We start from the raw sequence: 25,589 nt of genomic DNA, 5'->3' as shown, positions 1-25,589 counted from the left end.
CAATATGTCTTTTATGTGAGTTTTGCTGCACCGGTTCATCCTTGTGTTTGTTTCAAATAAGCCTTGCTAGCCTAAACCTTGTATCGAGAGGGAATACTTCTCATGCATCCAAAATACTTGAGCCAACCACTATGCCATTTGTGTCCACCATACCTACCTACTACATGGTATTTCTCCGCCATTCCAAAGTAAATTGCTTGAGTGCTACCTTTAAAATTCCATCATTCGCCTTTACAATATATAGCTCATGGGACAAAATAGCCTTAAAAACTATTGTGGTATTGAATATGTACTTATGCACTTTATCTCTTATTAAGTTGCTCGTTGTGCGATAACCATGTTCCTGGGGACGCCATCAACTACTGTTTGTTGAATATCATGTGAGTTGCTATGCATGTTCGTCTTGTCTGAAGTAAGAGCGATCTACCACCATATGGTTAGAGCATGCATATTGTTAGAGAAGAACATTGGGCCGCTAACTAAAGCCATGATCCATGGTGGAAGTTTCAGTTTTGGACATATATCCTCAATCTCATATGAGAAAATTAATTGTTGCTACATGCTTATGCATAAAAGAGGAGTCCATTATCTGTTGTCCATGTTGTCCCGGTATGGATGTCTAAGTTGAGAATAATCAATAGCGAGAAATCCAATGCGAGCTTTCTCCTTAGACCTTTGTACAGGCGGCATAGAGGTACCCCTTTGTGACACTTGGTTAAAACATGTGCATTGCGATGATCCGGTAGTCCAAGCTAATTAGGACAAGGTGCGGGCACTATTAGTATACTATGCATGAGGCTTGCAACTTGTAAGATATAATTTACATGATACATATGCTTTATTACTACCGTTGACAAAATTGTTTCATGTTTTCAAAATCAAAGCTCTAGCACAAATATAGCAATCGATGCTTTTCCTCTATGGAGGACCATTCTTTTACTTTCATTGTTGAGTCAGTTCACCTATTTCTCTCCACCTCAAGAAGCAAACACTTGTGTGAACTGTGCATTGATTCTTACATACTTGCATATTGCACTTATTATATTACTCTATGTTGACAATATCCATGAGATATACATGTTACAAGTTGAAAGCAACCGCTGAAACTTAATCTTCCTTTGTGTTGCTTCAATACCTCTACTTTGAATTATTGCTTTATGAGTTAACTCTTATGCAAGACTTATTGATGCTTGTCTTGAAGTACTATTCATGAAAAGTCTTTGCTTTATGATTCACTTGTTTACTCATGTCATATACATTGTTTTGATCGCTGCATTCATTACATATGTTTACAAATAGTATGATCAAGGTTATGATGGCATGTCACTCCAGAAATTATCTTTGTTATCATTTTACCTGCTCGGGACGAGCAGAACTAAGCTTGGGGATGCTGATACGTCTCCAACGTATCGATAATTTCTTATGTTCCATGCCACATTATTGATGATATCTACATGTTATATGCACATTTTATGTCATATTTATGCGTTTTCTGGAACTAACCTATTAACAAGATGCCGAAGTGCCGCTGTCGTCATTGTTTTTGGTTTCAGAAATCCTAGTAAAGAAATATTCTCGGAATTGGACGAAATCAACGCCCAGGTTCCTATTTTGCCCGGAAGCATCCAGAACACACGAGAACCGCCAGAGAGGGGGCACAGGGCCACCAAACCCTAGGCCGGCGCGGCCAAGGGGGGGGCCGCGCCCCCCTATAGTGTGGCCCCCCCAGAAGTCCACCGACATTGCCCTTCCGCCTATTTAAAGCCTCCGTCGCGAAAACCCTGATACGTTCGACGAAACCCACAGAAACCTTCCAGAGCCGCCGCCATCGCGAAGCCAAGATCTGGGGGACAGGAGTCTCTATTCCCGCACGCCGCCGGAACGGGGAAGTGCCCCCGGAAGGCTTCTCCATCGACACCGCTGCCATCTCCACCGCCATCTTCATCACCGCTGCTGCTCCCATGAGGAGGGAGTAGTTCTCCATCGAGGCTCGGGGCTGTACCGGTAGCTATGTGGTTCATCTCTCTCCTATGTACTTCAATACAATAATCTCATGAGCTGCCTTACATGATTGAGATTCATATGATGATGCTTGTAATCTAGATGTCGTTATGCTAGTCAAGTGAATTTTACTTATGTGATCTCCGGAGACTCCTTGTCCCACGTGTGTAAAGGTGACAAAGTGTGTGCACCGTGTGGGTCTCTTAGGCTATATTTCACGTAATACTTATTCACCGTTATGAATGGCATAGTGAAGTGCTTATTTATATCTCTTTATGATTGCAATGTGTTTTGTATCACAATTTATCTATGTGCTACTCTAGTGATGTTATTAAAGTAGTTTTATTCCTCCTGCACGGTGTAATGGTGACAGTGTGTGCATCCGTGTTAGTACTTGGTTTATGCTATGATTATGATCTCTTGTAGATTATGAAGTTAACTATTGCTATGATGGTATTGATGTGATCTATTCCTCCTACATAGTGTGAAGGTGACAGTGTGCATACTATGTTAGTACTTGGTTTAGTCGAATTGATCTTTCATGCACTCTAAGGTTATTTAAATATGAACATTGAATTGTGGAGCTTGTTAACTCCGGCATTGAGGGTTCGTGTAATCCTACGCAATGTGTTCATCATCCAACAAGAGTGTAGAGTATGCATTTATCTATTCTGTTATGTGATCAATGTTGAGAGTGTCCACTAGTGAAAGTGTAATCCCTAGGCCTTGTTCCTAAATACTGCTATCGCTGCTTGTTTCATCGTTTTACCGTGTTACCACTGCTGCAATACTACCACCATCAACTACACGCCAAAGCTATTTTCTCGGCACCGTTGTTACACGCTCATATATATTCATACCACCTGTATTTCACTATCTCTTCGCCGAACTAGTGCACCTATTAGGTGTGTTGGGGACACAAGAGACTTCTTGCTTTGTGGTTGCAGGGTTGCATGAGAGGGATATCTTTGACCTCTTCCTCCCTGAGTTCGATAAACCTTGGGTGATCCACTTAAGGGAAACTTGCTGCTGTTCTACAAACCTCTGCTCTTGGAGGCCCAACACTGTCTACAGGAAAAGGAGGGGGCGTAGACATCAATGATTCATCAAATTTTGGCAAAGTCTCAAAGACAAGAGTGTAGTAAATTTTCACAAATAATTTCTTTCATTTGATTTCAAAGTTAAATTTTTCAGAACGCCCATTCTAACTAAGGTCTTCTAAGGTCAAACAATGGCTCTGATACCAACTTGTCAACACCCGGATTTTTAAGTCCGAATGCCTATTATGTCATACATCGCAATCCCAGGAATATTGTTGTTGCGAGGCATAATAGTTAAGTATCACAGTCATCATTCATTACAAACCATAATTCTTACAAATTTGGAATCACATGATCCATATTACACGAATAGTTGATCTATTGATCAACGAACAAACACAAGTTCATAGTTCAACATAGCGGAAGCGTAAGATACAAGGACTCTCTAGTCCACAGGCCAACGCTTGACGTCGGAAGGCGCTTAGTTGTCGTAGGCGTCCTGCTGGTCATCTCCTTGGTCATCTTCATACTCTGGCCATTTGAATAGCCAGGGACAAAGCCGTGAGTACGTTGAGTACTCGCAAACTAATACTAATGTAAGTGCTAGACATTTTAGTATGGTTTGCTAAGCTCTAGTTTCTTTGCATAAAGCTAGTTTTAGTTCACAAAGTTTGAGAAAAGCTGGTTCAAGTGCTAACTAACTCAAGTGGGAACATTAGTGTCATTCCCACCATTCAAGTGGTGATTTCAATTCAATTCACCACAAGTCATTTCGCCATCATCTTTCAACATCATTTTCAAAGATATGACATTAGAAACTGTATGGCCTTTCCAACCGTCCGTAACCGTGGACACGGCTATTCGAATAGGTTTACACTCTGCAGAGGTTGCACACTTGTGCCACAACATTTGATTTCATCCGTCGGGATTACCCCGAATCATCGTAACACAGTACGCGGATCATCAACCATAACCTTTCATTTACATACCCTAGTATGAGCACCTCTCCCCATGAGCTTGGCCTCCCAAGCAGACAGATACCACTGGGAACTGCACAGGACTTGGGCCGGACATTCACCTCTTTTCACGTCATATCTCATCATTCCTTCTGTGGTAGAGGCAGCTTTCGGCATAACCCCGATGACGCTTGTTTAGAGGGAACCCATACTAAGACGCATAAACTTCCAGTTAAGCCCTACCCATAATCAGGTATTGTGGGGGTACTTAATAATTGAAAAGGTATCACATTCAAACCAACATCATTGTTTATCAAAAATCACCATCTTCTCTTGTTCACATTCACCTTCAAAAATCATTCAATGGAATGCATCTTCATTCCAAGGTTTCAAAATCACTTCAAATTCACATTGTTCCCATCTAGAGTAGTCAAGTTTTAATTCATTAGCACTAGCTCTAATTCATGAGGGGTGCTAACTTGCTTTGCTTGGAGAAGACTAACTCACTACTCTAGTAATCAACTTGTACTTGGACCAAAGTTAACTATCAAAGTAACTCATTTAGAAAACAAGTAAAAACTTGTAAAGTAAAAACTTGGGATGGGTTCATATAAGAAAAGATAAGAAACCATGGTGCCTTGCCCCAAGGGGCTTTGCACTTTGCAAGAATAATAGCTTGCCTTGGTAGTTCTCAAACTGTTCCTCCTCCTCCTCTTGGTAGCAACCTTCTTCTTCGGCGTACTCTCCGGTGCTACCGTCTAAATTTGAATACGAGTATAATTACTCACTAATTCAATGGCTATTCCATACATCACATATAACACACAAACTACTCTATGCACACAAATAAATTAACTATAGTACATGGGTTGTGGGGTTTAAATAGAATTCACTTCTTTGTATTTCATATGTAAATGATAGTTTCCATAGGGTTCTTGAGAAATAATTTCCTCTCATTGAAATCTTCTTAAGATTTAATTTCTCAAACAATCATGTATGAACTCATATTGACCTAAGTCAAATGTTCATCATCATCATTTGTGAAAAGGATTTAAATGAGGTAGATCACCTCATACTATTTAAATAACACTACATTTGATTTAAATCTCAAGTAATTCATATAAGAGAGTTTGGGACCAGGGGTCCAAACATCCCATGAATTCATGTGAGACAAGTTTAAATGAAGTGTAAGACTCCACATAATTTACTTTAATAGTTTTGGACAATATCAACTAGTTAAACTAGTCAAATGATCCTTTAATTAAACTAGGGCATGATCATGCAAAGTGACCACACCATTTTATTGCATAAACAATTAGTGTAAGTCAAATGTGAGCTATTAGAGTTGGAATTAACTTAATATCTATTTTTGTTGATTTTTAAGAATTATTTGAAGAGGGAAAAGTCCCTGTCTTGTTATTTTTATCACATTAAATCTACAAAGAATCTGGCCATGGGGCCAGTGGCATTGGCTAGATAATTTCTCTAGCTTTCCAACCATATAAAGTTCATCAAATTTGGTTTAGCCAATTTAAATCTATTGAATTTCAAAGTGGCAGCAGTATTGAAATTCATTTGATATTATTTAAACTGGATTTGGATTAATAGGCCGGCGGGAAAACTAGTTGGGCTGAAAGATTTGAAAACGGCCCAAACCAACCCAGTCCAGCCCAACCACGGTCCACAGACGCGCGGCGCGCTGACTGATACGTCCAAAACGTATCTACTTTCCCGAACACTTTTGCTATTGTTTTGCCTCTAATTTGTGTATTTTGGATGCAACTAACACGGACTAACGCTGTTTTCAGCAGAACTGCTCTGGTGTCTCGTTTTCGTGCAGAAATCCAACTTTCGGGAAAATCCTCGGAATTTATGCAGAAGGCCCTATTTTCCCGCAGAACTCGACGGAGCCGTAAGGACAAACCGGTGGAGGCCCGAGGGCCCCACACCATAGGGCGGCGCGGCCCGGGGGGCCCGCGCGGCCACGTGGTGTGGCCCCTCGGCCGGCCTCCGACGCCCTCCTTCGGACTATTTATCGGCCTCGACCTAAAAACGCACGGGGAGAAGTCGAAGTCGCCAGAAACCCTCCAGAACGCCGCCACATCGCGAAACTCCGTCGCGGGAGCCAGAAGTCTCCATTCTGGCACTCCGCCGGGACGGGGAATTGGAGGAGATCATCGCCGCCATCACCGCCAACGCCTCTACATCAACCAGCCATGTTTCCCCCATCCATGTGTGAGTAATTCCCCCGCTGTAGGCCGAAGGGGATGGTAGGGATTGGATGAGATTGGTCATGTAATAGCATAAGATTGTTAGGGCATAGTGCCTAGTGTCCGTAATTGGTACTTTGATGATATTGTTGCAACTTGTTATGCTTAATGCTTGTCACTAGGGCCCGAGTGCCATGATCTCAGATCTGAACATGTTATTGTTTCATCATGATATTCATTGTTTATGGTCTTACCTATAAGTTGTATACACATGTCGCTGTCCGGAACCGATGGCCCCGAAGTGACAGAAATCGGGACAACCGGAGGGAATGGTAGCGATGTGAGGATCACATGTGTTCACGGAGTGTTAATGCTTTGCTCCGGTACTCTATTAAAAGGAGTACCTTAATATCCAGGAGTTTCCCTTGAGGCCCGGCTGCCACCGGCTGGTAGGACAAAAGATGTTGTGCAAGTTTCTCATTGCGAGCACGCACGACTATATATGGAACACATGCCTATTGATTGCTTTGTACTTGGACACCATTTTATTATTATCTGCAAATGCCCTGCTATGATTGTTACATGAGTTTCTCTCATCCATGCAACGCCCGTTCATCCGTCCCCTCGTGCCTACGTATTTTAATCCCGCTGTTTACTAAAATCACTATCGCCGTCGTGTTACTCGTCGCCGTTATTTCACTACCGCCATCGTTTATAAAACTCGACATTAATGATAAACCCTTGCGAGCAAGTCTGTTTCCAGTGCAGCTGAATTGACAACTCCGTTGTTAAGGCTTCCAAGTGTTCTTTGTCTCCCCTTGTGTCGAATCAATAAATTGGGTTTTACTTCCTCGAAGACGTTGCGACCCCCTATACTTGTGGGTCATCAAGACTATTTTCTGGCGCCGCTGCCGGGGAGCATAGCTTTATTTGGAAGTTCACTTGGATTAATATTGTTCGCTGCAAATTCTCCATCATGGGTAAACCTCGCGATACTAAGATCGCCATATTACCATCCACTACAAGAAAAGGTACAATTCTGAATACCTCCGCTACACTTGATTCACCATCTGTGATTGATAAACTTGTTTCACCGCCGCATGCTTCAAATGCTGGTACTTCTGCTGAATCTGAAAACTCTCATAATATTGATAATATTTCTGCTGTGCTTGATGATAGTGGTTCATTGGGATCTTTTCTAGATGCTACAATTGCTAGGTCTAGACAAATTGAAAATACTGAAACTCCTAATGCTACTACACCTGTTAATTCACCTGAACTTGATAATTTTAGTGATGATACTGATGAAGATTATGTTGAGATTTATGATGATTTTATTGAAAATGCAATGCTACTACTGATGCAAGAAAAATTAAAAAGTTGCTTGCAGAACATGCTGTTAGATATAAACTGTCTCCTGATCCTAAGTTTGCCACATCTCCTATAAACATTAGGGATAAAGATTATGATTTTTCTCTTGATCTATCTCATATAGCTATTGTTGAGAAAACACCCTTTTGTGGTACTGAAAAAGAAAGTGCTGTTGAACACATGACTGAGTTATCTACTCTAAGTAGCTTGTTTTCTGATGATGTCAAGATGCGTACTTACTTTGTTGCTAAAATTTTTCCATTCTCATTAAAGGATGACGCTAAAACTTGGTATAATAATTTGCCACCTAATTCTATTAGAAGTCCAAAAGAATTGCTTGATGTTTTCTTCCGCAAATACTTTCCTGCTAGTGCTCAACATATTGCTTTGCAGAGAATTTATAATTTTGACCAGGGAGATGAAGAGAAATTGCCTGAGGCTTGGGCGAGATTTTGCTCTCTTATTAGAGCTCGGCCTGATCATGATCTAGAAAAGCATGATTTACTTGATATATTTTATAGTGGACTAACCATTGAGTCTAGGTCATACCTGGATAGTTGTACTGGTTGTGTTTTCAGGAAAAGAACTCCAGACGACGCTGAAGAATTATTGGCTAAAATAAGCCGGAATCATGATGATTGGACTACGCCTGAACCGACTCCAACGCCAATATTGAAGAAGAGGGGTTTAATTAAATTGAATGATGAAGATATGAGGGAAGCCAAGAAGTCTCTCAAGGAGAAAGGTATTAAATCTGAAGATGTGAAGAATCTACCTCCTATAGAAGATATATGTGAGATAATTCCCCCTTCATCCATGATTGAGGTAAACTCCCTTCAACGCTTTACTAGGGAGGATATTCCGTATTCAAAGCCTCCTGCACAATGCTTAGATGAGTTTGATAATTATATTGTTAAGCAAGAAAATTTTAATATGAGAGTAGAGAATCATTTAATGGAAAATTCTCGAGCTATTAGTGAATTGCATGATATTGTGGAGAGAACCTCCAATGATGTTAAGATGCTTGTTAAACATTTTCATATGATTCAAACTCAAATTGATCAACTCACTAAAGTGCAAAATGACTTGTTAGGGAGTAATTCTAAAGAGAAACATGCTTATGAAGTAACAACTAGAGGTGGTGTCTCTACCCAGGATCCTCTATATCCTGAAGGGCATCCCAAAAGAATTGAACAAGATTCTCAACGCATTGAACCTAGTGCTCATTCTAGGAAGAAAAAGAAGAAGAAACATAGAAATGTTGTAGAATCCTCTGAACCTGCTAATGATCCTAATAGTATTTCTATTTCTGATGCTGAAACTGAAAGTGGTAATGAACATGATAATGATAAAGATAATGATAAGAATGATACTCCTGATAAAGAAGAGGTTGAAGAAGAACCTGAAAAGCATGCTAAAAATAAAAAGTATACTAAAGAAGACTTTATTGCTGAGAAACATGGTAATGAAAGAGAACCTTGGGTGCAAAAGCAAATGCCTTTTCCTGCTAAGAAACTAAAATCAAAGGAAGAAGAACACTATAATAAATTTTGCGATTGGATGAAACCTTTATTCTTGCAAATCCCTTTGACTGATGCTATTAAATTGCCTCCTTATTCAAAGTATATGAAAGATATTGTTACTAACAAAAGGAAAATCCCCAATGAGGAAATTTCCACTATGCTTGCTAATTACTCTTTCAATGGCAAAATTCCAAAGAAGTTGGGCGACCCAGGTATACCTACTATTCCTTGTTCTATTAAGAATAATTATGTTAAAACTGCTCTATGTGATTTGGGAGCCGGTGTTAGTGTTATGCCTTTTTCTCTTTATAAGAGACTAGGAAACAATGCCCGTGCCTTGCACTGGGTGTTAACAATCAATATTGCAGAGCCACAAACTCTTTTCTAACTTACAGATGCAGGCATGCAGTATGTCGTAGAAAAAACAAGCCAACTTTAATGTGTCCATGTCACGCGCCGACACTTCCTACTATGGCTGCCACTTCAACCGGGCCACCTCACGCAACTTCATGAAGGCCTTTCCGACCATCGGAGTCGAGGACTGGAGGACGCAGAAGAAGACTGATAGATCATTTGGGAGAGGAGTCAGCACATGGTTGTGACACTGAGGGCTTCGCCGAATAATTCCAGTGGAAAATTCTACAACACCAAGTTTTTTTTTGCTTGTCTAAGTCACACCCGCTTTAAGCATTACCATGTGGCACCATGAATCCTCAATTTTGCCATCTTAATAGAACAGCTACACTTATCATAATTAAGAAGTTCCATATTTTCCATGAGTCGGCTTCTACATGATCAAAACATGTACTTATAAGTTGTGAATCTCGAGCGCGCTCATTCAGCCATGACGGGAAACAAATCTTGTGATGAGACTGTATTCATTATACGGTAACAAGCGGCCCTTTACCACGTAGCTGCAAGCCTGCAATCGGTGTGCATGCAGATCTTGGCCCGGTCTATCCATGTGACCATGCCCACCATTGGCGTTTCAGTTTACTGCCTGTCTCGCACACAAACTGCTAGCGAAACTTAATTGCTCAATCCATCACACAACCATAAAGAAGAATTTGAAGATCTCAGTAATTTGCTCATTTCTTTTGTACTTTATTTTGTAATCGTTGGAGTCAGCTTGTGTATCTCTACCATGTACTTTTTGTTACTATAAATATATGTTGTATTGATTGTTAAAAAAAAATCTATGTCCGAGTGGACGTACAGGCATGCAAAGCAGTCTCAGTCTTGTATGCCCAATCTCTGCCCGACCAAAGCACTATTCGCGACTCGCTAGTGCAGGAGTGCAGCTAGCCCAGATAGCCTATGCAATCGTACACGGAAGCAGCTCGGCATCGACGACGTACATGGCAAGGATGCCTCCTCTGATACTGGCTTTGTCACCACCAAGTTCATGTGCAATCTCCTCTCCCGCTGTCCTACGCTGATCCATGGTGTTGTCGGCCGTAACTCAGGCAGAGAAGGTCGCCGGCGGCCGGCCCAACGCCGAGCAGGGGAGGAAGCCATGGCCTCCACGCCTCTACCAAACGCCGAACCGAGAAGGTCACCGGGCAACGCCTAGCAGGGGAGGAAGCCATGCATGGCCTCCAGGCCTTTACCAAATGTTGAGCAGAGAAGGTCGTTGGCCCAACGCCTAGCAGGGGGAGAAAGCCTTGGCAACCACGCCTCTATCAGGGTGCTGGGTATGCCTTGTCATGTTCGACGGAGGTGGAGTGCGGTGGGTTCGGGAGGTGGCACAGTCGACAATCACTTGAGAGCATGATAAGCTTGCTCTTACGGCATTGCGACCGCGGCCCTCGCCGGCGACATGGACTGTTGTGCCGCTATCCGCGACGATCCCAAGAACAACACCTAGAGGTACAGATCCAGACCAAGAAATCCCTTGACACCAGTCTGAAATACTTGGACGACGACGGCGAGAACGAGCAAAACGCGATCTCAAGGAACTACCAGAGGGATCCAGTTGTCACCGCCTTTGTTGTCGCCGTTTCCGCCAATGTCGTGTCTCGCTGAGAGTTTTCGCATATGTTGTCTCGCTGAGGGTTGTTTAGGCTTGAGACCTTATTAATGGATCCTCCTCTCCGGACACGATTTTTCTTTTGCGAAAAACTCTCCGCGATTTGCCGGGTTTATTAGACACGTGCCATGACATATATATAACCTTGCCAAGCTTTAGCTAAAGTATATTTTCATCCGGAACAGACTTTGCTTGACATACGCAACGTACCTAGGCTACCTTATCCGGATGAGTTCGCTGGATGTACGGTGCACTCAACAAGGAGACTCCAACGACGGACGAAGATGCCTAGCCGGCCGGACGAAGGCCTACTCGCTACGGAAGAAACCACGGAAACAATCCAAACGTTTTTTAACTTATTGGTGGCTGTGGTGGGTAATTTTGTACCAACTTTTAGGGAAGTTTTAAGTTGGACGGACGACCGAGGGAGAAACCCTTTTGCTTTTATTATTAGGTATAGACTTTACTTAGATAAGTTGATACCTACTGATATATCTTTGCAAATGGCTGATAAATCTACTGCTATTCCTGTTGGTATATGTGAGAATGTTCCTGTTCAAGTTACTACTAACTGCTTGATATTAACTGATTTTGTTGTGTTGGAAATGCCTGAAGATGATAATATGTCTATTATTCTTGGGAGACCTTTTCTTAACACCGCAGGGGCTATTATTGATTGCAATAAAGGAAAGGTTACTTTCAATGTTGATGATATGGAGCATACCGTTTATTTTCCCAAGAGGATTGAGAAAGCGTGTGGAGTTAATACTATTTCTAATGTGAGAACTATCAAAGTGGGAACTATTGATTGTCCTATATATGAGCCTAAGTAAGAATATCAAACTCTTGTGATTGGATCCATATCAATACAATTCAAGGTAACATGATTGATTTGAGGTTTATTTCTTCTTATGCTTTGTAAAATTTATTTGGTGACAAGACTTGATCAACCTTGTTAACAAATACCTTTTACATGCATAGAGAGGGTAAACAACATCTCTTTCTTCCTCCATTTGCTCTAGTTGCTGTAGCACTTTTAATTTGCAAAGTTCCTTAGTTAATCGAAGATTTCAAAAAATTTCCTGGCCAGTAATAATAAACTAAATACCCAGAAATGTGCGTTTTTCAAAGTTTTCAAAAATTCACAAAAATTATACTGTTGGTCCTATTTTTCGACGAGGCACCTGGGAGCACCAGAGGATGACCTGTGGGGCACCAGAGGGCGCCAAACCACAGGCCGGCGCGGCCAAGGAGGTGGTCGCGCCACCATGTGGTGTGGGCCCCCCTTTGCCCCACTTTGTCATCTCTTTCTCCCAGCACCTTCTCTCTCCCGAAAAAACTCGTACCAAGTTCCTCTCTCTCGCGTTTTTGCTCCAGAGCTCCAGATTTCTCGATCTCTTTGCTCAGCCCAGATTTCCTGCTGAAATTTGGCACATTTGCTCCTTGGTATGTGACTCCTCCACCCATCCAAGTAGAATTTTGTTTGGTTGAGTATATCTTCAATATTTTGCTGCTGTAGGTAACATGTTTAGTGAGCTTGCATACTTGTTCTAAGTGGTAGAAACTAGTTTTGATGCATGATTAGTACTCTAGCAAGTTCCTATGGTAGTTTCCCTCAATTATATGTCACCAAATCATATTTTATATCATTTGTTAAAAATTTCAGAGAAGCTATGAAGAAGTTTAACTTTGGAGAGTTGTTCAAGAAAGGGACAACCAGCACCGGGAGTCCTTCTAGGGCCGCCACCCGGATTAGGCGATCATACAATGAAGACGTCATCGCGCCTAGCTTCGCGCCCGAAGAGGACAACGGGGCTCCTAATGCTTCGTCTTTTCCATGCTATGATTTTCTTAGGAATGCAGGGATATTGGAGGATTTCTTCGCCCTTGTCAACAGGGCAGGGTTAACCACCTATGTGGGCAATGAAAGGGAGCAATACTACATGCTCACCAAAATCTTCGTCGAGAGTTTCCAGTTCAACAACAAACAATATGAGCCGACGGTTGCATTCAGGATCTATGGTAATCCTGTTACTATGCAATTGGAGGATTTTTGTCGTGCATTGGATATTGTCCCCGTAGGTACAGCAAGTAGGATTGATGACAATCCCCGGGACTTGTTGGAGCTCTATCGAGGGATTACCGATGATGATTGTCGCACCATTCAGCGTGGCAAGATAAGGAACATTCAACTCCCCGCCATTAAGTATTTTGCATACTATATTGCTACTAGCATTCTTGGTAGGGAGAACACTAGCAATATTTCTAGTTACCACCTTGCTTTCTTGAATATTGCACTTACTGGTCAGACATCTTATCACCTTGGTGCTCTTATTGCTCGCCGCCTGACTAACAGGGGGCCTATTTTTGGAGGAACTATCGCATTGCGCGTTTTAACATATCTAAGTCTTCCTATTGATCCTAATGATGTGCCATTGGCCCCTAGGAGACTCGATATTACTGCTATGAAGAGTCATCATTTTGTTACTACTGATTCTACTTTAGATAATATGGTTTATAGAATGTTGTTTTCTGACGGGGATGAGAAAGAAATTCCTCTTCCCCAACCAGGTTTGTTCAGTATTGACAGGCAATCATGGTCGTGCACTAAGGAGGAAGTGGATGAGCATTTGAAGATAAAAGACTTCCACCAGCAACATGACTCCGAGGACGCTGGGGCCTCCTACGACCACACCGTCACGTATCCGGGTGCTTCTTCCAGCACATACCCGGAATACGATCCATCTTCGTCATACTACGGAGACACTACCTCATGGGATCGATGGGATTGAACTCCACTTAGGCCAAAAGCCTAAGCTTGGGGGGAGGTATACCGGCATCACTCATTCTTTGCATATTATGGTTGCTGGATACTTGTACATACTTGTTTTGTTCGTTTGAGTGGTTTTCTAATGAGAGGAAGATGATATTTGGGGAAGTGCTGCCTGAAAACAGATTCTGGAATATTACCGTAAAAATTCTCAAAAATAGCCAGAGCGTCATTTTGAGCTGCCAATTTTTGTGCAGGTTCCCCAGGTTGTTATCTAACTTTCATTAGTTGAACACTTTTCGAGCTGAGCAACGTAAGATTTTTGTAAAAATCGATTTCTGTACTGCTGTCAGGTTTTGGCAAATTTCTGTCATCCTGCTGTTATGTGTTTCTTTTAGTTTGCTGCTTCTTGTTTTTGCTTTGTTTCTTTCCCAAAACACAAAAAGACCAAAAATATTTCTGTTGTTTCTCTTCACCATTTGTTTGCTTTGGTTTCTTGCATTTGTTTCGCTTTATTTGCTATTTCTAGTTTGCTATAAGAAAACCCAAAAAGATTTTACTTTGTTTGTTTGTCTCCTCTTGTTCTTGTTTCTAGTTTGAAAACACCAAAAATATTTGCTGTTCTTCTTTGGTTTGTAAAGTTCTTTATGAGTTCAATGGTCTTTGGTGGCTGGAGCGTGGTTTTCATTTCATATTATCCAAGCTGCACAAGTGAAAAGGCAATAATGATGATCTACGACAATCTGATTGTGGTGAGAGGCTGGTATGAACTCTATTTGTTTTCATTTTTGTACATATACTCATCCATGTGAGCATGCTTAGTTGGTTCATGTGAGGTATATGTTATTTGAGAAAGTCTAGTAGTTTATGATCTCTCATGTTTAGCTCCAATCTATTAATATGAGTAGCATGTCATGGATGTTTGCTTGCATTGTTTTATTCATAAGTAAGTATGGCATTGTGGTATCCTCCTCTGAATAATTCATTTATATCGACTTGGCACATGCTCACGCATGCATATGACTGAACAAAAAGTCAATTAAGCCTCGATGATCTATATTGCTTCAGAGTTCTTGTATCACTTTTATGCCTCCGTTAATTTATTTTGCCGCAAGCATGATTATGACAATTACTGCTCTCTTGATTTGTCGCTCCCTAGTCTATTGCTAGCCTTCACTTGTACTGAGCGGGAACGCTGCTCGTGCTTCCAAACACCTGAAAACCAAGTTATTCCAAAAGTGTCCACCATAAATACCTATGCATGGCATTTCAAACCATTCCAAGTAAATTCTCATGCGCTACCTTTAAAACCTTCAAAATGCTTCTCAATTTGTGTTTATGTTTCATAGCTCATGAGGAAGTATGTGGTGTTTAGCTTTCAACCTTGTCATTTACTTTTGACGGACTCTCATATGGACTAGTGGCACATCCGCTTATCCAATAATTTTGCAAAAAGAGCTGGCAATGGGATTCCCAGTCCCGAATTAATTAACTTAAATAGACACTCCTCCATGGTTTGTGATTGTTGGACGGCACCCGAAGGATTTGGTTAGCCATGGCTTGTGTAAGCAAAGGTTGGGGGGAGTGTCATCATCATAATAAAACTAAAATAAAAAAGGCACTCCTTCATGGTATGAGATTGTTGGCAGGCACCCGAGGATTCGGTTAGCCATGGTTTGTGTAAGAAAGGTTGGAAGGAGTGCCAAATAAATATGCAATAATTCATGGGAGCCGCTCTTGAAAGTCCGGTTGGCGAGGTAGTTGGTGTACCCATTACCATTCGTTGACAACAACAAACACCTCTCAAAATAATTTTACTCCTGTCTTTATAAAAATGAAAAGCTCTAGTGCATGTTAATCCCTGCTTCCCTCTGCGAAGGGTCAATCTTTTACTTTTATGTTGTGTCTCCATTATTTCTTTGAGCACTATCTTAAGAGCACAACTGTCATTCTTAGTATAATATGCTTGTCTCAAAATATGATTGATTGTGGTATAACTTTGATGCATTTATCTTTTGACAATCACTACTTCTAGTCTTTCTATGAACTCCAAAGGTGCTCGGGCATTTATGTTTTCCCAATCAAATACAGGCAAGCGAGATACCACTTTATCATACTCTCTTATGAACATTGCAGTCCTGCTTATATACATGATTCATGATGCTTATTATTAATTGTTGGTACCTCTCCATGATTGACATAGCTGTTAGATGATCTTATTTGCATGTATCTCATTATGAATTGCTTAAGTATTAGCCATAGCATGAGAATATATACATCATATGAGCAAATGTGTTCGTGAAAGTTCTTTTATCGCTCAGTTGTTAACTGAATTGCTTGAGGACAAGCAATAAGCTAAGCTTGGGGGGAGTTGATACGTCCAAAACGTATCTACTTTCCCGAACACTTTTGCTATTGTTTTGCCACTAATTTGTGTATTTTGGATGCAACTAACACGGACTAACGCTGTTTTCAGCAGAACTGCTCTGGTGTCTCGTTTTTCTGCAGAAATCCAACTTTCGGGAAAATCCTCGGAATTTATGCAGAAGGCCCTATTTTCCCGCAGAATCGACGGAGCCGGAAGGACAAACCAGGTGGAGGCTCGAGGGCCCCACACCATAGGGCGGCGCGGCCCGGGGGGGCCCGCGTGGCCTGTGGTGTGGCCCCCTCGGCCGGCCTCCGACGCCCTCCTTCGGACTATTTATCGGCCTCGACCTAAAAACGCACGGGAGAAGTCGAAGTCGCAAGAAACCCTCCGTAACGCCGCCACATCGCGAAACTCCGTCGCGGAGCCGAAGTCTCCGTTTCCGGCACTCCGCCGGGACGGGGAATTGGAGGAGATCATCGCCGCCATCACCGCCAACGCCTCTACATCAACCAGCCATGTTTCCCCCATCCATGTGTGAGTAATTCCCCCGCTGTAGGCCGAAGGGGATGGTAGGGATTGGATGAGATTGGTCATGTAATAGCATAAGATTGTTAGGGCATAGTGCCTAGCGTCCGTAATTGGTACTTTGATGATATTGTTGCAACTTGTTATGCTTAATGCTTGTCACTAGGGCCCGAGTGCCATGATCTCAGATCTGAACATGTTATTGTTTCATCATGATATTCATTGTTTATGGTCTTACCTATAAGTTGTATACACATGTCGCTGTCCGGAACCGATGGCCCCGAAGTGATGAATCGGGACAACCGGAGGGAATGGTAGCGATGTGAGGATCACATGTGTTCACGGAGTGTTAATGCTTTGCTCCGGTACTCTATTAAAAGGAGTACCTTAATATCCAGTAGTTTCCCTTGAGGCCCGGCTGCCACCGACTGGTAGGACAAAAGATGTTGTGCAAGTTTCTCATTGCGAGCACGCACGACTATATATGGAACACATGCCTATTGATTGCTTTGTACTTGGACACCGTTTTATTATTATCTGCAAATGCCCTGCTATGATTGTTACATGAGTTTCTCTCATCCATGCAACGCCCGTTCATCCGTCCCCGTGCCTACAGTATTTTAATCCTGCTGTTTACTAAAATCACCATCGCTGCCGTTACTCATGTTATTTCACTCTGCCTCGCTATAAACCGTTATTATCGATAAACCCTTGCGAGCAAGTCTGTTTCGTGTGCAGCTGAATTGACAACTCCGCTGTTAAGGCTTCCAAGTGTTCTTTGTCTCCCCTTGTGTCGAATCAATAAATTGGGTTTTACTTCCCTCGAAGACTGTTGCGATCCCCTATACTTGTGGGTCATCACTGACAGGGTGGGGTCCGCGCGTCAGTGACTCAGCGTCACCGAAGCGGTACGTTTTAAAGTGGAGCGTTGGATTAGAACGCAGATCAACGGCCGTGGTTCATCGTCGTCGCCGACGAGAACCCGACGATGCGGCGGCGGCAGTAGGGGGTCGGCGGGCTAACCAGTGCTCCAGCGAGGGATGGCAGTGTGCGTGGTGAAGTTGTGGACGACGGCGGAGCTCCTGGTACCGGTGGCTCCTCCTGGAACAACTCCAATCGACGGCGGCGACCTCCGGGTACTGGCGGCGTCGATCTTCAAATTGGAGCAGCTCCGGTGATGATTCGATGGGTGGAGTGGTGGTTGAGAAGCAGTGAGAGGTGGGGAGTGAGATGGTGTGCTTGGTTCTGTCCAGGGAACTCCCTATTTATAGGATTGAGAGAGGGTGGCGGGGCAGTGATGCGGGCGACCATGGCGTGGCTTCTCCGGCGGCTGGTCGAGCTAGGCGTGGTCATGGCGATGCTCTACATGTCCAGGCGAGGCGAATGGTGGCGACAGCTCGGTCGGGGAGGGCCTGGTTGGGTCGCGTTGCTTCCATGTCTGCCGCGTCCGCGGCGGACCAGGGTTTCCTTCTCCGGCGGAGGTGGGCGCGGGTCGTGGTCGAGCGAGTGTCTGGCGGCGTCCAGGTGTCGTGGTGATGCTCAAGGCGTTGCGAGCGGGGCCAGGGCGAGCGTGAGGTGGTGGCGCGAGAGGTGGCCAGAGCGCGTCCATGGCGTGCATGCGCGCGACACGAGCGGCGTCTGGGCGTGTGCTAGGCGCGCGTCGTCCGGCCACTGTCGCTGTCGAGCTCGACCGTGGAGGTGCTAGGGCGGCGTAGGAGAGCACGGTGGCGAGCTGTGGCATGGTGGCCATTGCAGGGATGCAATGGGAGAGAGGGAGGTGGTCGGGTTGGGCGACATGGCCGGCATGGCCATGTCTAGCCTTGCCCTCTCTCTCCCCAGGTTTCTATTTGGCATTAAAATGGATTAAGGGGACCAGGGGACCAATTGGGGTAGTGTAGTGTAGATTAGGTTGAGTAGAATCACTATTTGCAATAGTTGCAAATAGTGCCCGAATTTGGAAAATTCAAAGATAGCCAAATTTGAAATGATTCAAATGGTGAAAGTTTTTGAAATGTGAGTGCTGATATAAGTTGTAAATGACCAGAGAGGTTTTGAGGTGGTGGTGGAATTTTTAGAATTCAAAAATTTGCAAAATTGGCTAAGTGGAGAATGTTGCATATGTGAGAAAGTTGAAACTTTGGATGAGCCTTGCTCATGATCAAAGATGAATTTGGCATGATGATCTTCACCAAAGTTGTTCACCTTGATGTTGACTTTGAAATGGTGCAAAGAGTTAGCAAGAGTTGGTTGGGGAAAAATGAATGGCAAGGGCTCAAAGTGGTGATCAGACTAGAATTGTCAAACTTGACCATTATCATATGTGAGTGGAATTTGTGTTTGAAATACATTTGAATTGTGAATCTTTGATTCCAAAAGTTCTAGTAAGTGTTTAATAACATTACTCAACTAATGGTGAAGACCAAATAGGTCTAGGGTCAAAATTTATAAAAATGCCATAGGGCATATGTGAGGGTTTTTAGGGTTTTCCATTTAATGGAATTTCTTCCTCTTTGATCTATTTGGGTTGGTGATCTTCATATGATCACATTAGGGTTTTAGAGCATATCAAATACAAGTAAAAGCAATCATCATGGCATATCACTCAAATGCACAAGTCCTATGCATGGTACTATATGCAAATAGAAAAGTTTTTGTTGGTTTGAAATTTTGCTTTCTGGAATTCTCTAACTTTCTTTTTATTGAAATTTGGGGTGTTACACTAGCACAAATATAGCAATCGATGCTTTCCTCTTTGAAGGACCTTTCTTTTACTTTTATTGTTGAGTCAGTTCACCTATATCTCTCCACCTCAAGAAGCAAACACTTGTGTGAACTGTGCATTGATTCTTACATACTTGCATATTGCATTTGTTATATTGCTTTGCATTGACAACTATCCATGAGATATACATGTTATAAGTTGAAAGCAACCGCTGAAACTTCATCTTCCTTTGTGTTGTTTCAATACCTCTACTTTGAATTATTGCTTTATGAGTTAACTCTTATGCAAGACTTATTGAAGCTTATCTTGAAAGTACTATTCATGAAAAGTCTTTGTTGTATGATTCATTTGTTTACTCATGTCATTACCATTGTTTTGATCGCTGCATTCATTACATATGCTTACAATAGTATGATCAAGGTTATGATGGCATGTCACTCCAGAAATTATCTTTGTTATCGTTTACCTGCTCGGGACGAGCAGAAACTAAGCTTGGGGATGCTGATACGTCTCCGACGTATCGATAATTTCTTATGTTCCATGCCACATTATTGATGATATCTACATGTTTTATGCACACTTTATGTCATATTTATGCATTTTCTGGAACTAACCTATTGACGAGATGCCGAAGGGCCAGTTCTTGTTTTCTGCTGTTTTTGGTTTCAGAAATCCTAGTAAGGAAATATTCTCGGAATCGGACGAAATCAACGCCCAGCATCCTATTTTTCCACGAAGCTTCCAGAACACCCGAGAGTCGCCAGAGGGGAGGCCTGGTGGGCCCAGGAGGGTGGCCGGCGCGGCCCAGGCCCTGGCCGCGCCGCCTTACCCCCTCACTGCCTCTTCGACCCTCCGACTCCGCCTCTTCGCCTATATAAAGGTCCTCGACCTAAAACCTCGATACGGAAAAGCCACGGTACGAGAAACCTTCCAGAGCCGCCGCCATCGCGAAGCCAAGATCTGGGGGACAGGAGTCTCTGTTCCGGCACGCCGCCGGGACGGGGAAGTGCCCCCGGAAGGCTTCTCCATCGACACCACCGCCATCTTCATCAACGCTGCTGTCTCCCATGAGGAGGGAGTAGTTCTCCATCGAGGCTCGGGACTGTACCGGTAGCTATGTGGTTAATCTCTCTCCTATGTACTTCAATACAATGATCTCATGAGCTGCCTTACATGATTGAGATTCATATGAGTTTTGTATCATAATTCATCTATGTGCTACTCTAGTGATGTTATTAAAATACTCTATTCCTCCTGCATGGTGTAAAGGTGGCAGTGTGTGCATCATGTAGTACTTGGCGTAGTTTATGATTGTGATCTTTCGTAGATTGTGAAGTTAACTATTACTATGATGGTATTGATGTGATCTATTTGGTTATGTTGATCTATCTTGCACTCTAAGGTTATTTAAATATGAACATTGAATATTGTGGAGCTTGTTAACTCCGGTATTGAGGGTTCGTGTAATCCTACACAATTAGTGGTGTTCATCATCCAACAAGAGGGTGTAGAGTCTAGCATTTATCTATTCTGTTATGTGATCAATGTTGAGAGTGTCCACTAGTGAAAGTATAATCCCTAGGCCTTGTTCCTAAATACTGCTATCGCTGCTTGTTTACTGTTCTACTGTATCTGTACTGCCTGCAATATTACCACCATCAACCACACGCCAGTCCTGGGCAAAGCACGTTTCTGGTGCCGTTGCTACTGCTTATTCATACCACCTGTATTTCACTATCTCTTCGCCGAACTAGTGCACCTATTTGGTGTGTTGGGGACACAAGAGACTTCTTGCTTTGTGGTTGCAGGGTTGCATGAGAGGGATATCTTTGACCTCTTCCTCCCTGAGTTCGATAAACCTTGGGTGATCCACTTAAGGGAAACTTGCTGCTGTTCTACAAACCTCTGCTCTTGGAGTCCCAACACTGTCTACAAGAATAGAAGCTCCCGTAGACATCAGCGTGGACTCAACAGCACTAACTGGCAAGTGGAAAGGACAACTTGCATCTGCCATTGCTATTGATGGAAACCATTGGATGTTTCCAGTAGCATATGGTGTATTTGGCTCAGAGACGTCTGATAACTAGACATGGTTTTTTGACAGGCTGCATATGGCTATTGGTTCACCCCCTGGATTAGTTATATCAACAGATGCAGGTAAAGGTATAGATGCTGCCGTTACCCAAATTTTCGCAAATGGGGTGGAGCATAGAGAGTGCATGAGGCACTTAGTCAAGAATTTCATGAAAAAATTCCGTGGTGATGTCTTCTTGAAGCACTTGTGGCCAGCTTGTAGAGCCTACAGAATTCTTCGGTTTGAGCAACACTACAATCCTATGCTTGAAGCATGTCCTGAAGCCATACAGTGGTTGGAGGACAACCACAAGCATGTATGGAAAAGGTACCAATTTTCAGAAATCAGCAAAGTAGATTATGTGACCAATAATATTGCTGAATCCTTCAATAGTTGGATAAGAACAGAAAAGTCTCTTCCTGTCATTCCACTTTTTGACAGAATAAGACAGTTGATAATGGAGAAAATGGACCTGAGAAGGAGACTTTCTTATAAGGTGCGGGGGAAAATTCTTCCTCGTGTTCTCAAGGATGTAAATGCTAAGAGTCGGAGATTGCCATATGTGCACACATTTTCTAACAGAGATCAAGATAACTCTCCACTTTTAGCTGAGGTACAAGGAGTTGATAAAGACCTACAACTATGGAGGCACACACTAGATCTCACAAACAGAACATGCACTTGTAGGCAGTGGCAGGTAACTGGTTTGCCTTGCTATCATGCTGTGCATGTTATCACTAGCATGAGAAATCCCAAGATGGAAGATTACATTGATGACTACTACTCAGTACACAAGTTCAAGAAAGCATATGAAAATTGGGTGGCGCCAATGACGGATAGGAACCAATGGCCTAAGGTGGATCTTGGCTTTAAACTTTGGCCCCCTATTTTGAAACGTGCTGCTGGGAGGCCAAGAACAAGAAGATATAAAGGATGGGAAGAAGGAGGAAAGACACGTAGAACCGTGACATGCAAACGCTGTCATGAAAAGGGCCACATGAAGAAAACTTGCAATGAGACTGTGCTTGATCCTAATGCACCTCCACCTGCACCACCTAAACCAAAGAGAGTGAGGAATAGGAGCAAGAAGAAGGCAATTGAAGTTCAAACTAAAGCTACACAGGTTCAAGCATCACCATCTGCACACGTGGAAGGAACTACACCCTCAAAGGCCCCGACTCCCACCATAGATATTAGTAGCCCAATGACAAGAAGGTAATCAAATCCATAATTTTTACTATATTTACATGCTAGCAAAAATATTTACACTCATCTTTGTGTGTTTTTGTAGCCGCCAGCGGCAGTTAGATCTAGATTCTGCAGCTATCCATGGAATGTGCACACCGACTAAACAACTTGCTTTTAGTGTTGATGGTAACAGCCCTGTGACAAGAAGGTACTAAGTCTGCAAATTTTGTACAACATTTACATCATATTGTTTTGCTGATTTCTATGCTTATGATATTGTAGCCGCAAGAAGCAACTGGATCTAGATGCTGCTATGTGCAAGACGTCAAAAATTGCTGCTAAGCCTAAATCCATGAAGAAAACAGTTCGCAAATTGGAGGTCAAAAAGCCCAGAAATTAGTGCTGAATCTCATATGCTGTATGTAATAGGGATATACTAATAGTTACTTGCTTGTTGAACTTCCAGTTGTTTAAACCTGTAATTTTTTTTTGCTTTTTACGAATTCGATGTTTAAATCTGTCATTTTGTGGCTTCTTACCTTGAGCCTTGAACTGATGCTAAATCTGTTTGGTCAAAAATTATGCCCTGTTAAATCTTTCAGGTTGCTGTTCGGTTTTCTTTTTTTTCCTTTGGCAAGCCACTGTCCGACTTTCATGCATATGGCATTTATTGGCTCCAAAAGTTGAATTACACTGATACGTATGACCTTTGGCTCAAAAAGTTGAATTAGAGAAAAACGCTGATTATTGATACGTACAACCTCTTTCGACGCACAATGAAAGAAAAAAGATGGAAATCTCTTTTGACGCCCAATCAGAGAAAAAAGATGTTCTAAACCGAAGTGTGTTTTGGCAAATGTACCACTAAATTAAGCAAAATATTAAACTTTCCGTTTTAGGCTACATGGTGTGTTTTGGCAAATGTACCTCAATTTTGTAATGGTACTCAGCAAACAGAAGTTTTAGTGGTGTGTTTAGGCAAAGGACTAGAAATAACGGTGTGTCCTGGCCAATTTTCCCTTATTTATATTGACCTTATTATCAGATCCCACGTTCACGTACGAACGCAGGGTTTACGCACGAAAAGGAAACTCAATGTGGGGCGTAGGTCTCGCTCGCCGCCACTGCCGCCGCCTCCTTGTTCCGCCATGTCCAATCCGTGGGAGGAAGGCCGCCCTTCGGGTCCTGCCAGGTACGCCGAGCATCATCACCATCCATCAGCCGTCGCAACCCTTTTCGGCCGCTCCCTTCTTCGCTGATCCATTGCGTTGGTGCAGGTCTTCCTCTTCTCGCCGCAGCGCTGATCCATTGCGTTCGTGCACGCCTTCCTCTTCTCCCAGCAGCGACATGGCGGCGATCGAGAGGCTCACCGACGACCTTCTCCTCGAGACCCTCTCGCACGTGGCCGCCAAATCGCGCCGCCTTTTCAAGTGCCCCTCCAACCACTAGCACGGCATCATCGATCACCACCGCGGCCACCGCTGGCACGACTAAGCTCTCCCAGCCCTTGGCCGGCTTTTTCTACAACACCCAAAGCGAGGAGCGCTTCCCGAGATCAGCTCTCCACTTCGTCAATATCTCCGGGAGCGAGGGCGAGGACCCTTTCATCTACCCCTCCTTCGCCTTCCTGCCCGACCGCCGGCGCCTCCATCTCCTCGACTGCTGCAACGGCCTCATCCTCTGCCAATGGTACGACATCTCCACCACCCGAGACGACGAGTTCAGATACGTCGTGTGTAATCCCGCCACGGAGGAGTGGGTGGCGTTGCCAGACCGCGGCCAGGCCGGCGACGGCAATGTGGGCACGGCGTGTTTAGGTTTCGATCCGGCCGTGTCTCCCCACTTTCATGTGTTTGTGTTCTTGCTGGACGAATCCGGCTTCATCAGCGGAGTGGATGTGTACTCGTCTGAGACCCGTCAATGGATTCACAAGGAGAAGAGATGGGACGTAAATGTTATGCTCGCTCATCCTCAGCTAGCAACCGTCTTTCTTGATGGCTATCTGTATCTTCCCACCATATGCGGCGACGAGGGCCCTCGTATATCTGCTGTGGACACGAAGGGAGAAACGTGGTCCAACTTTGATACGCCTTGTGGCCTGTGGCGTTGTGATGTGTTTCTTGGTCTTATTCAGCAGTCGCAGGGCCGCTTGCATTATGCTTGTTTTAACAATGGAGAAGATGACGAAGAAGAAACTCAACTGCAAGTTTACAGTCTCGAGGACCATGCCAAAAAAGAATGGATACTGAAGCATAGACTTAAAGTTTCGACCAAAGTGTTTGGATCAGGGCCCTTCAAGGGAGAATTTGATTGGATTGCCATGCATCCTGAAGGTAACTTGATGTTTTTCGTTGAGGGGTCGGATAATATGTTAACGTGTTATAGTATGGATGACCAGGAATCCACCGAGCTCCGTGAACTTCGAGAGGCCCAGCCACCATATCTGCCATATGTGCCCTTGTACTCAGAGTTAGAATCTTTGCGCATGTGATGTCAAGATTAGACCGACTTTATGTGAGGTGATCTTCGATAGGAGCGGTATGTTTGCTTGAATTTGGATCTCAGCTTGGAGCGCCCTAATGTCTGCATGCTTTTAATAAGTTTGGAGCAATGGTGGTTCTGTATGGATTATGGCGACAAGCTTGGGTTGGTTTTATCTTAGATTAGTTATTCGAATTTACACTGAACGTTTGTTGTCCGTTTGACTTTTTTTTTTCGAAATGGGGGAAATATCGCCCCAGCTTCTGCATCCAATAGATGCACACGGCTTTTTTTATTAGATTATTCACAACACCTTACAAGTGCAATACAA

General features: G+C 43.3%; 1 protein-coding gene across 1 annotated transcript; it reads left to right on the top strand.

Moving 5' to 3' along the window:
* The first annotated feature begins 24,124 nt into the window (after positions 1 to 24,124).
* Positions 24,125 to 25,268, top strand: LOC127324198 (uncharacterized). Its single transcript, XM_051352194.1, has 2 exons — positions 24,125 to 24,207; positions 24,314 to 25,268. The coding sequence occupies exons 1-2, from the start codon at positions 24,125 to 24,127 to the stop codon at positions 25,266 to 25,268; spliced, it is 1,038 nt and encodes a 345-aa protein (XP_051208154.1).
* Positions 25,269 to 25,589: the final 321 nt, after the last annotated feature.

Source organism: Lolium perenne, chromosome 2, assembly GCF_019359855.2.
Source record: "Lolium perenne isolate Kyuss_39 chromosome 2, Kyuss_2.0, whole genome shotgun sequence".
Classification (NCBI taxonomy): Eukaryota; Viridiplantae; Streptophyta; class Magnoliopsida; order Poales; family Poaceae; genus Lolium; species Lolium perenne.
This window is presented reverse-complemented; position numbering and strand designations above follow the sequence as displayed.

What these genes read in the sequence shown, in the direction of transcription:
- LOC127324198 (XM_051352194.1), top strand. Translation starts at nt 24,125, where the DNA reads ATGGCGGCGATCGAGAGGCTCACCGACGACCTTCTCCTCGAGACCCTC. An exon ending in AAATCGCGCCGCCTTTTCAA is followed by an intron (nt 24,208 to 24,313) that starts GTGCCCCTCCAA and finishes CAACACCCAAAG; the next exon opens with CGAGGAGCGCTTCCCGAGAT.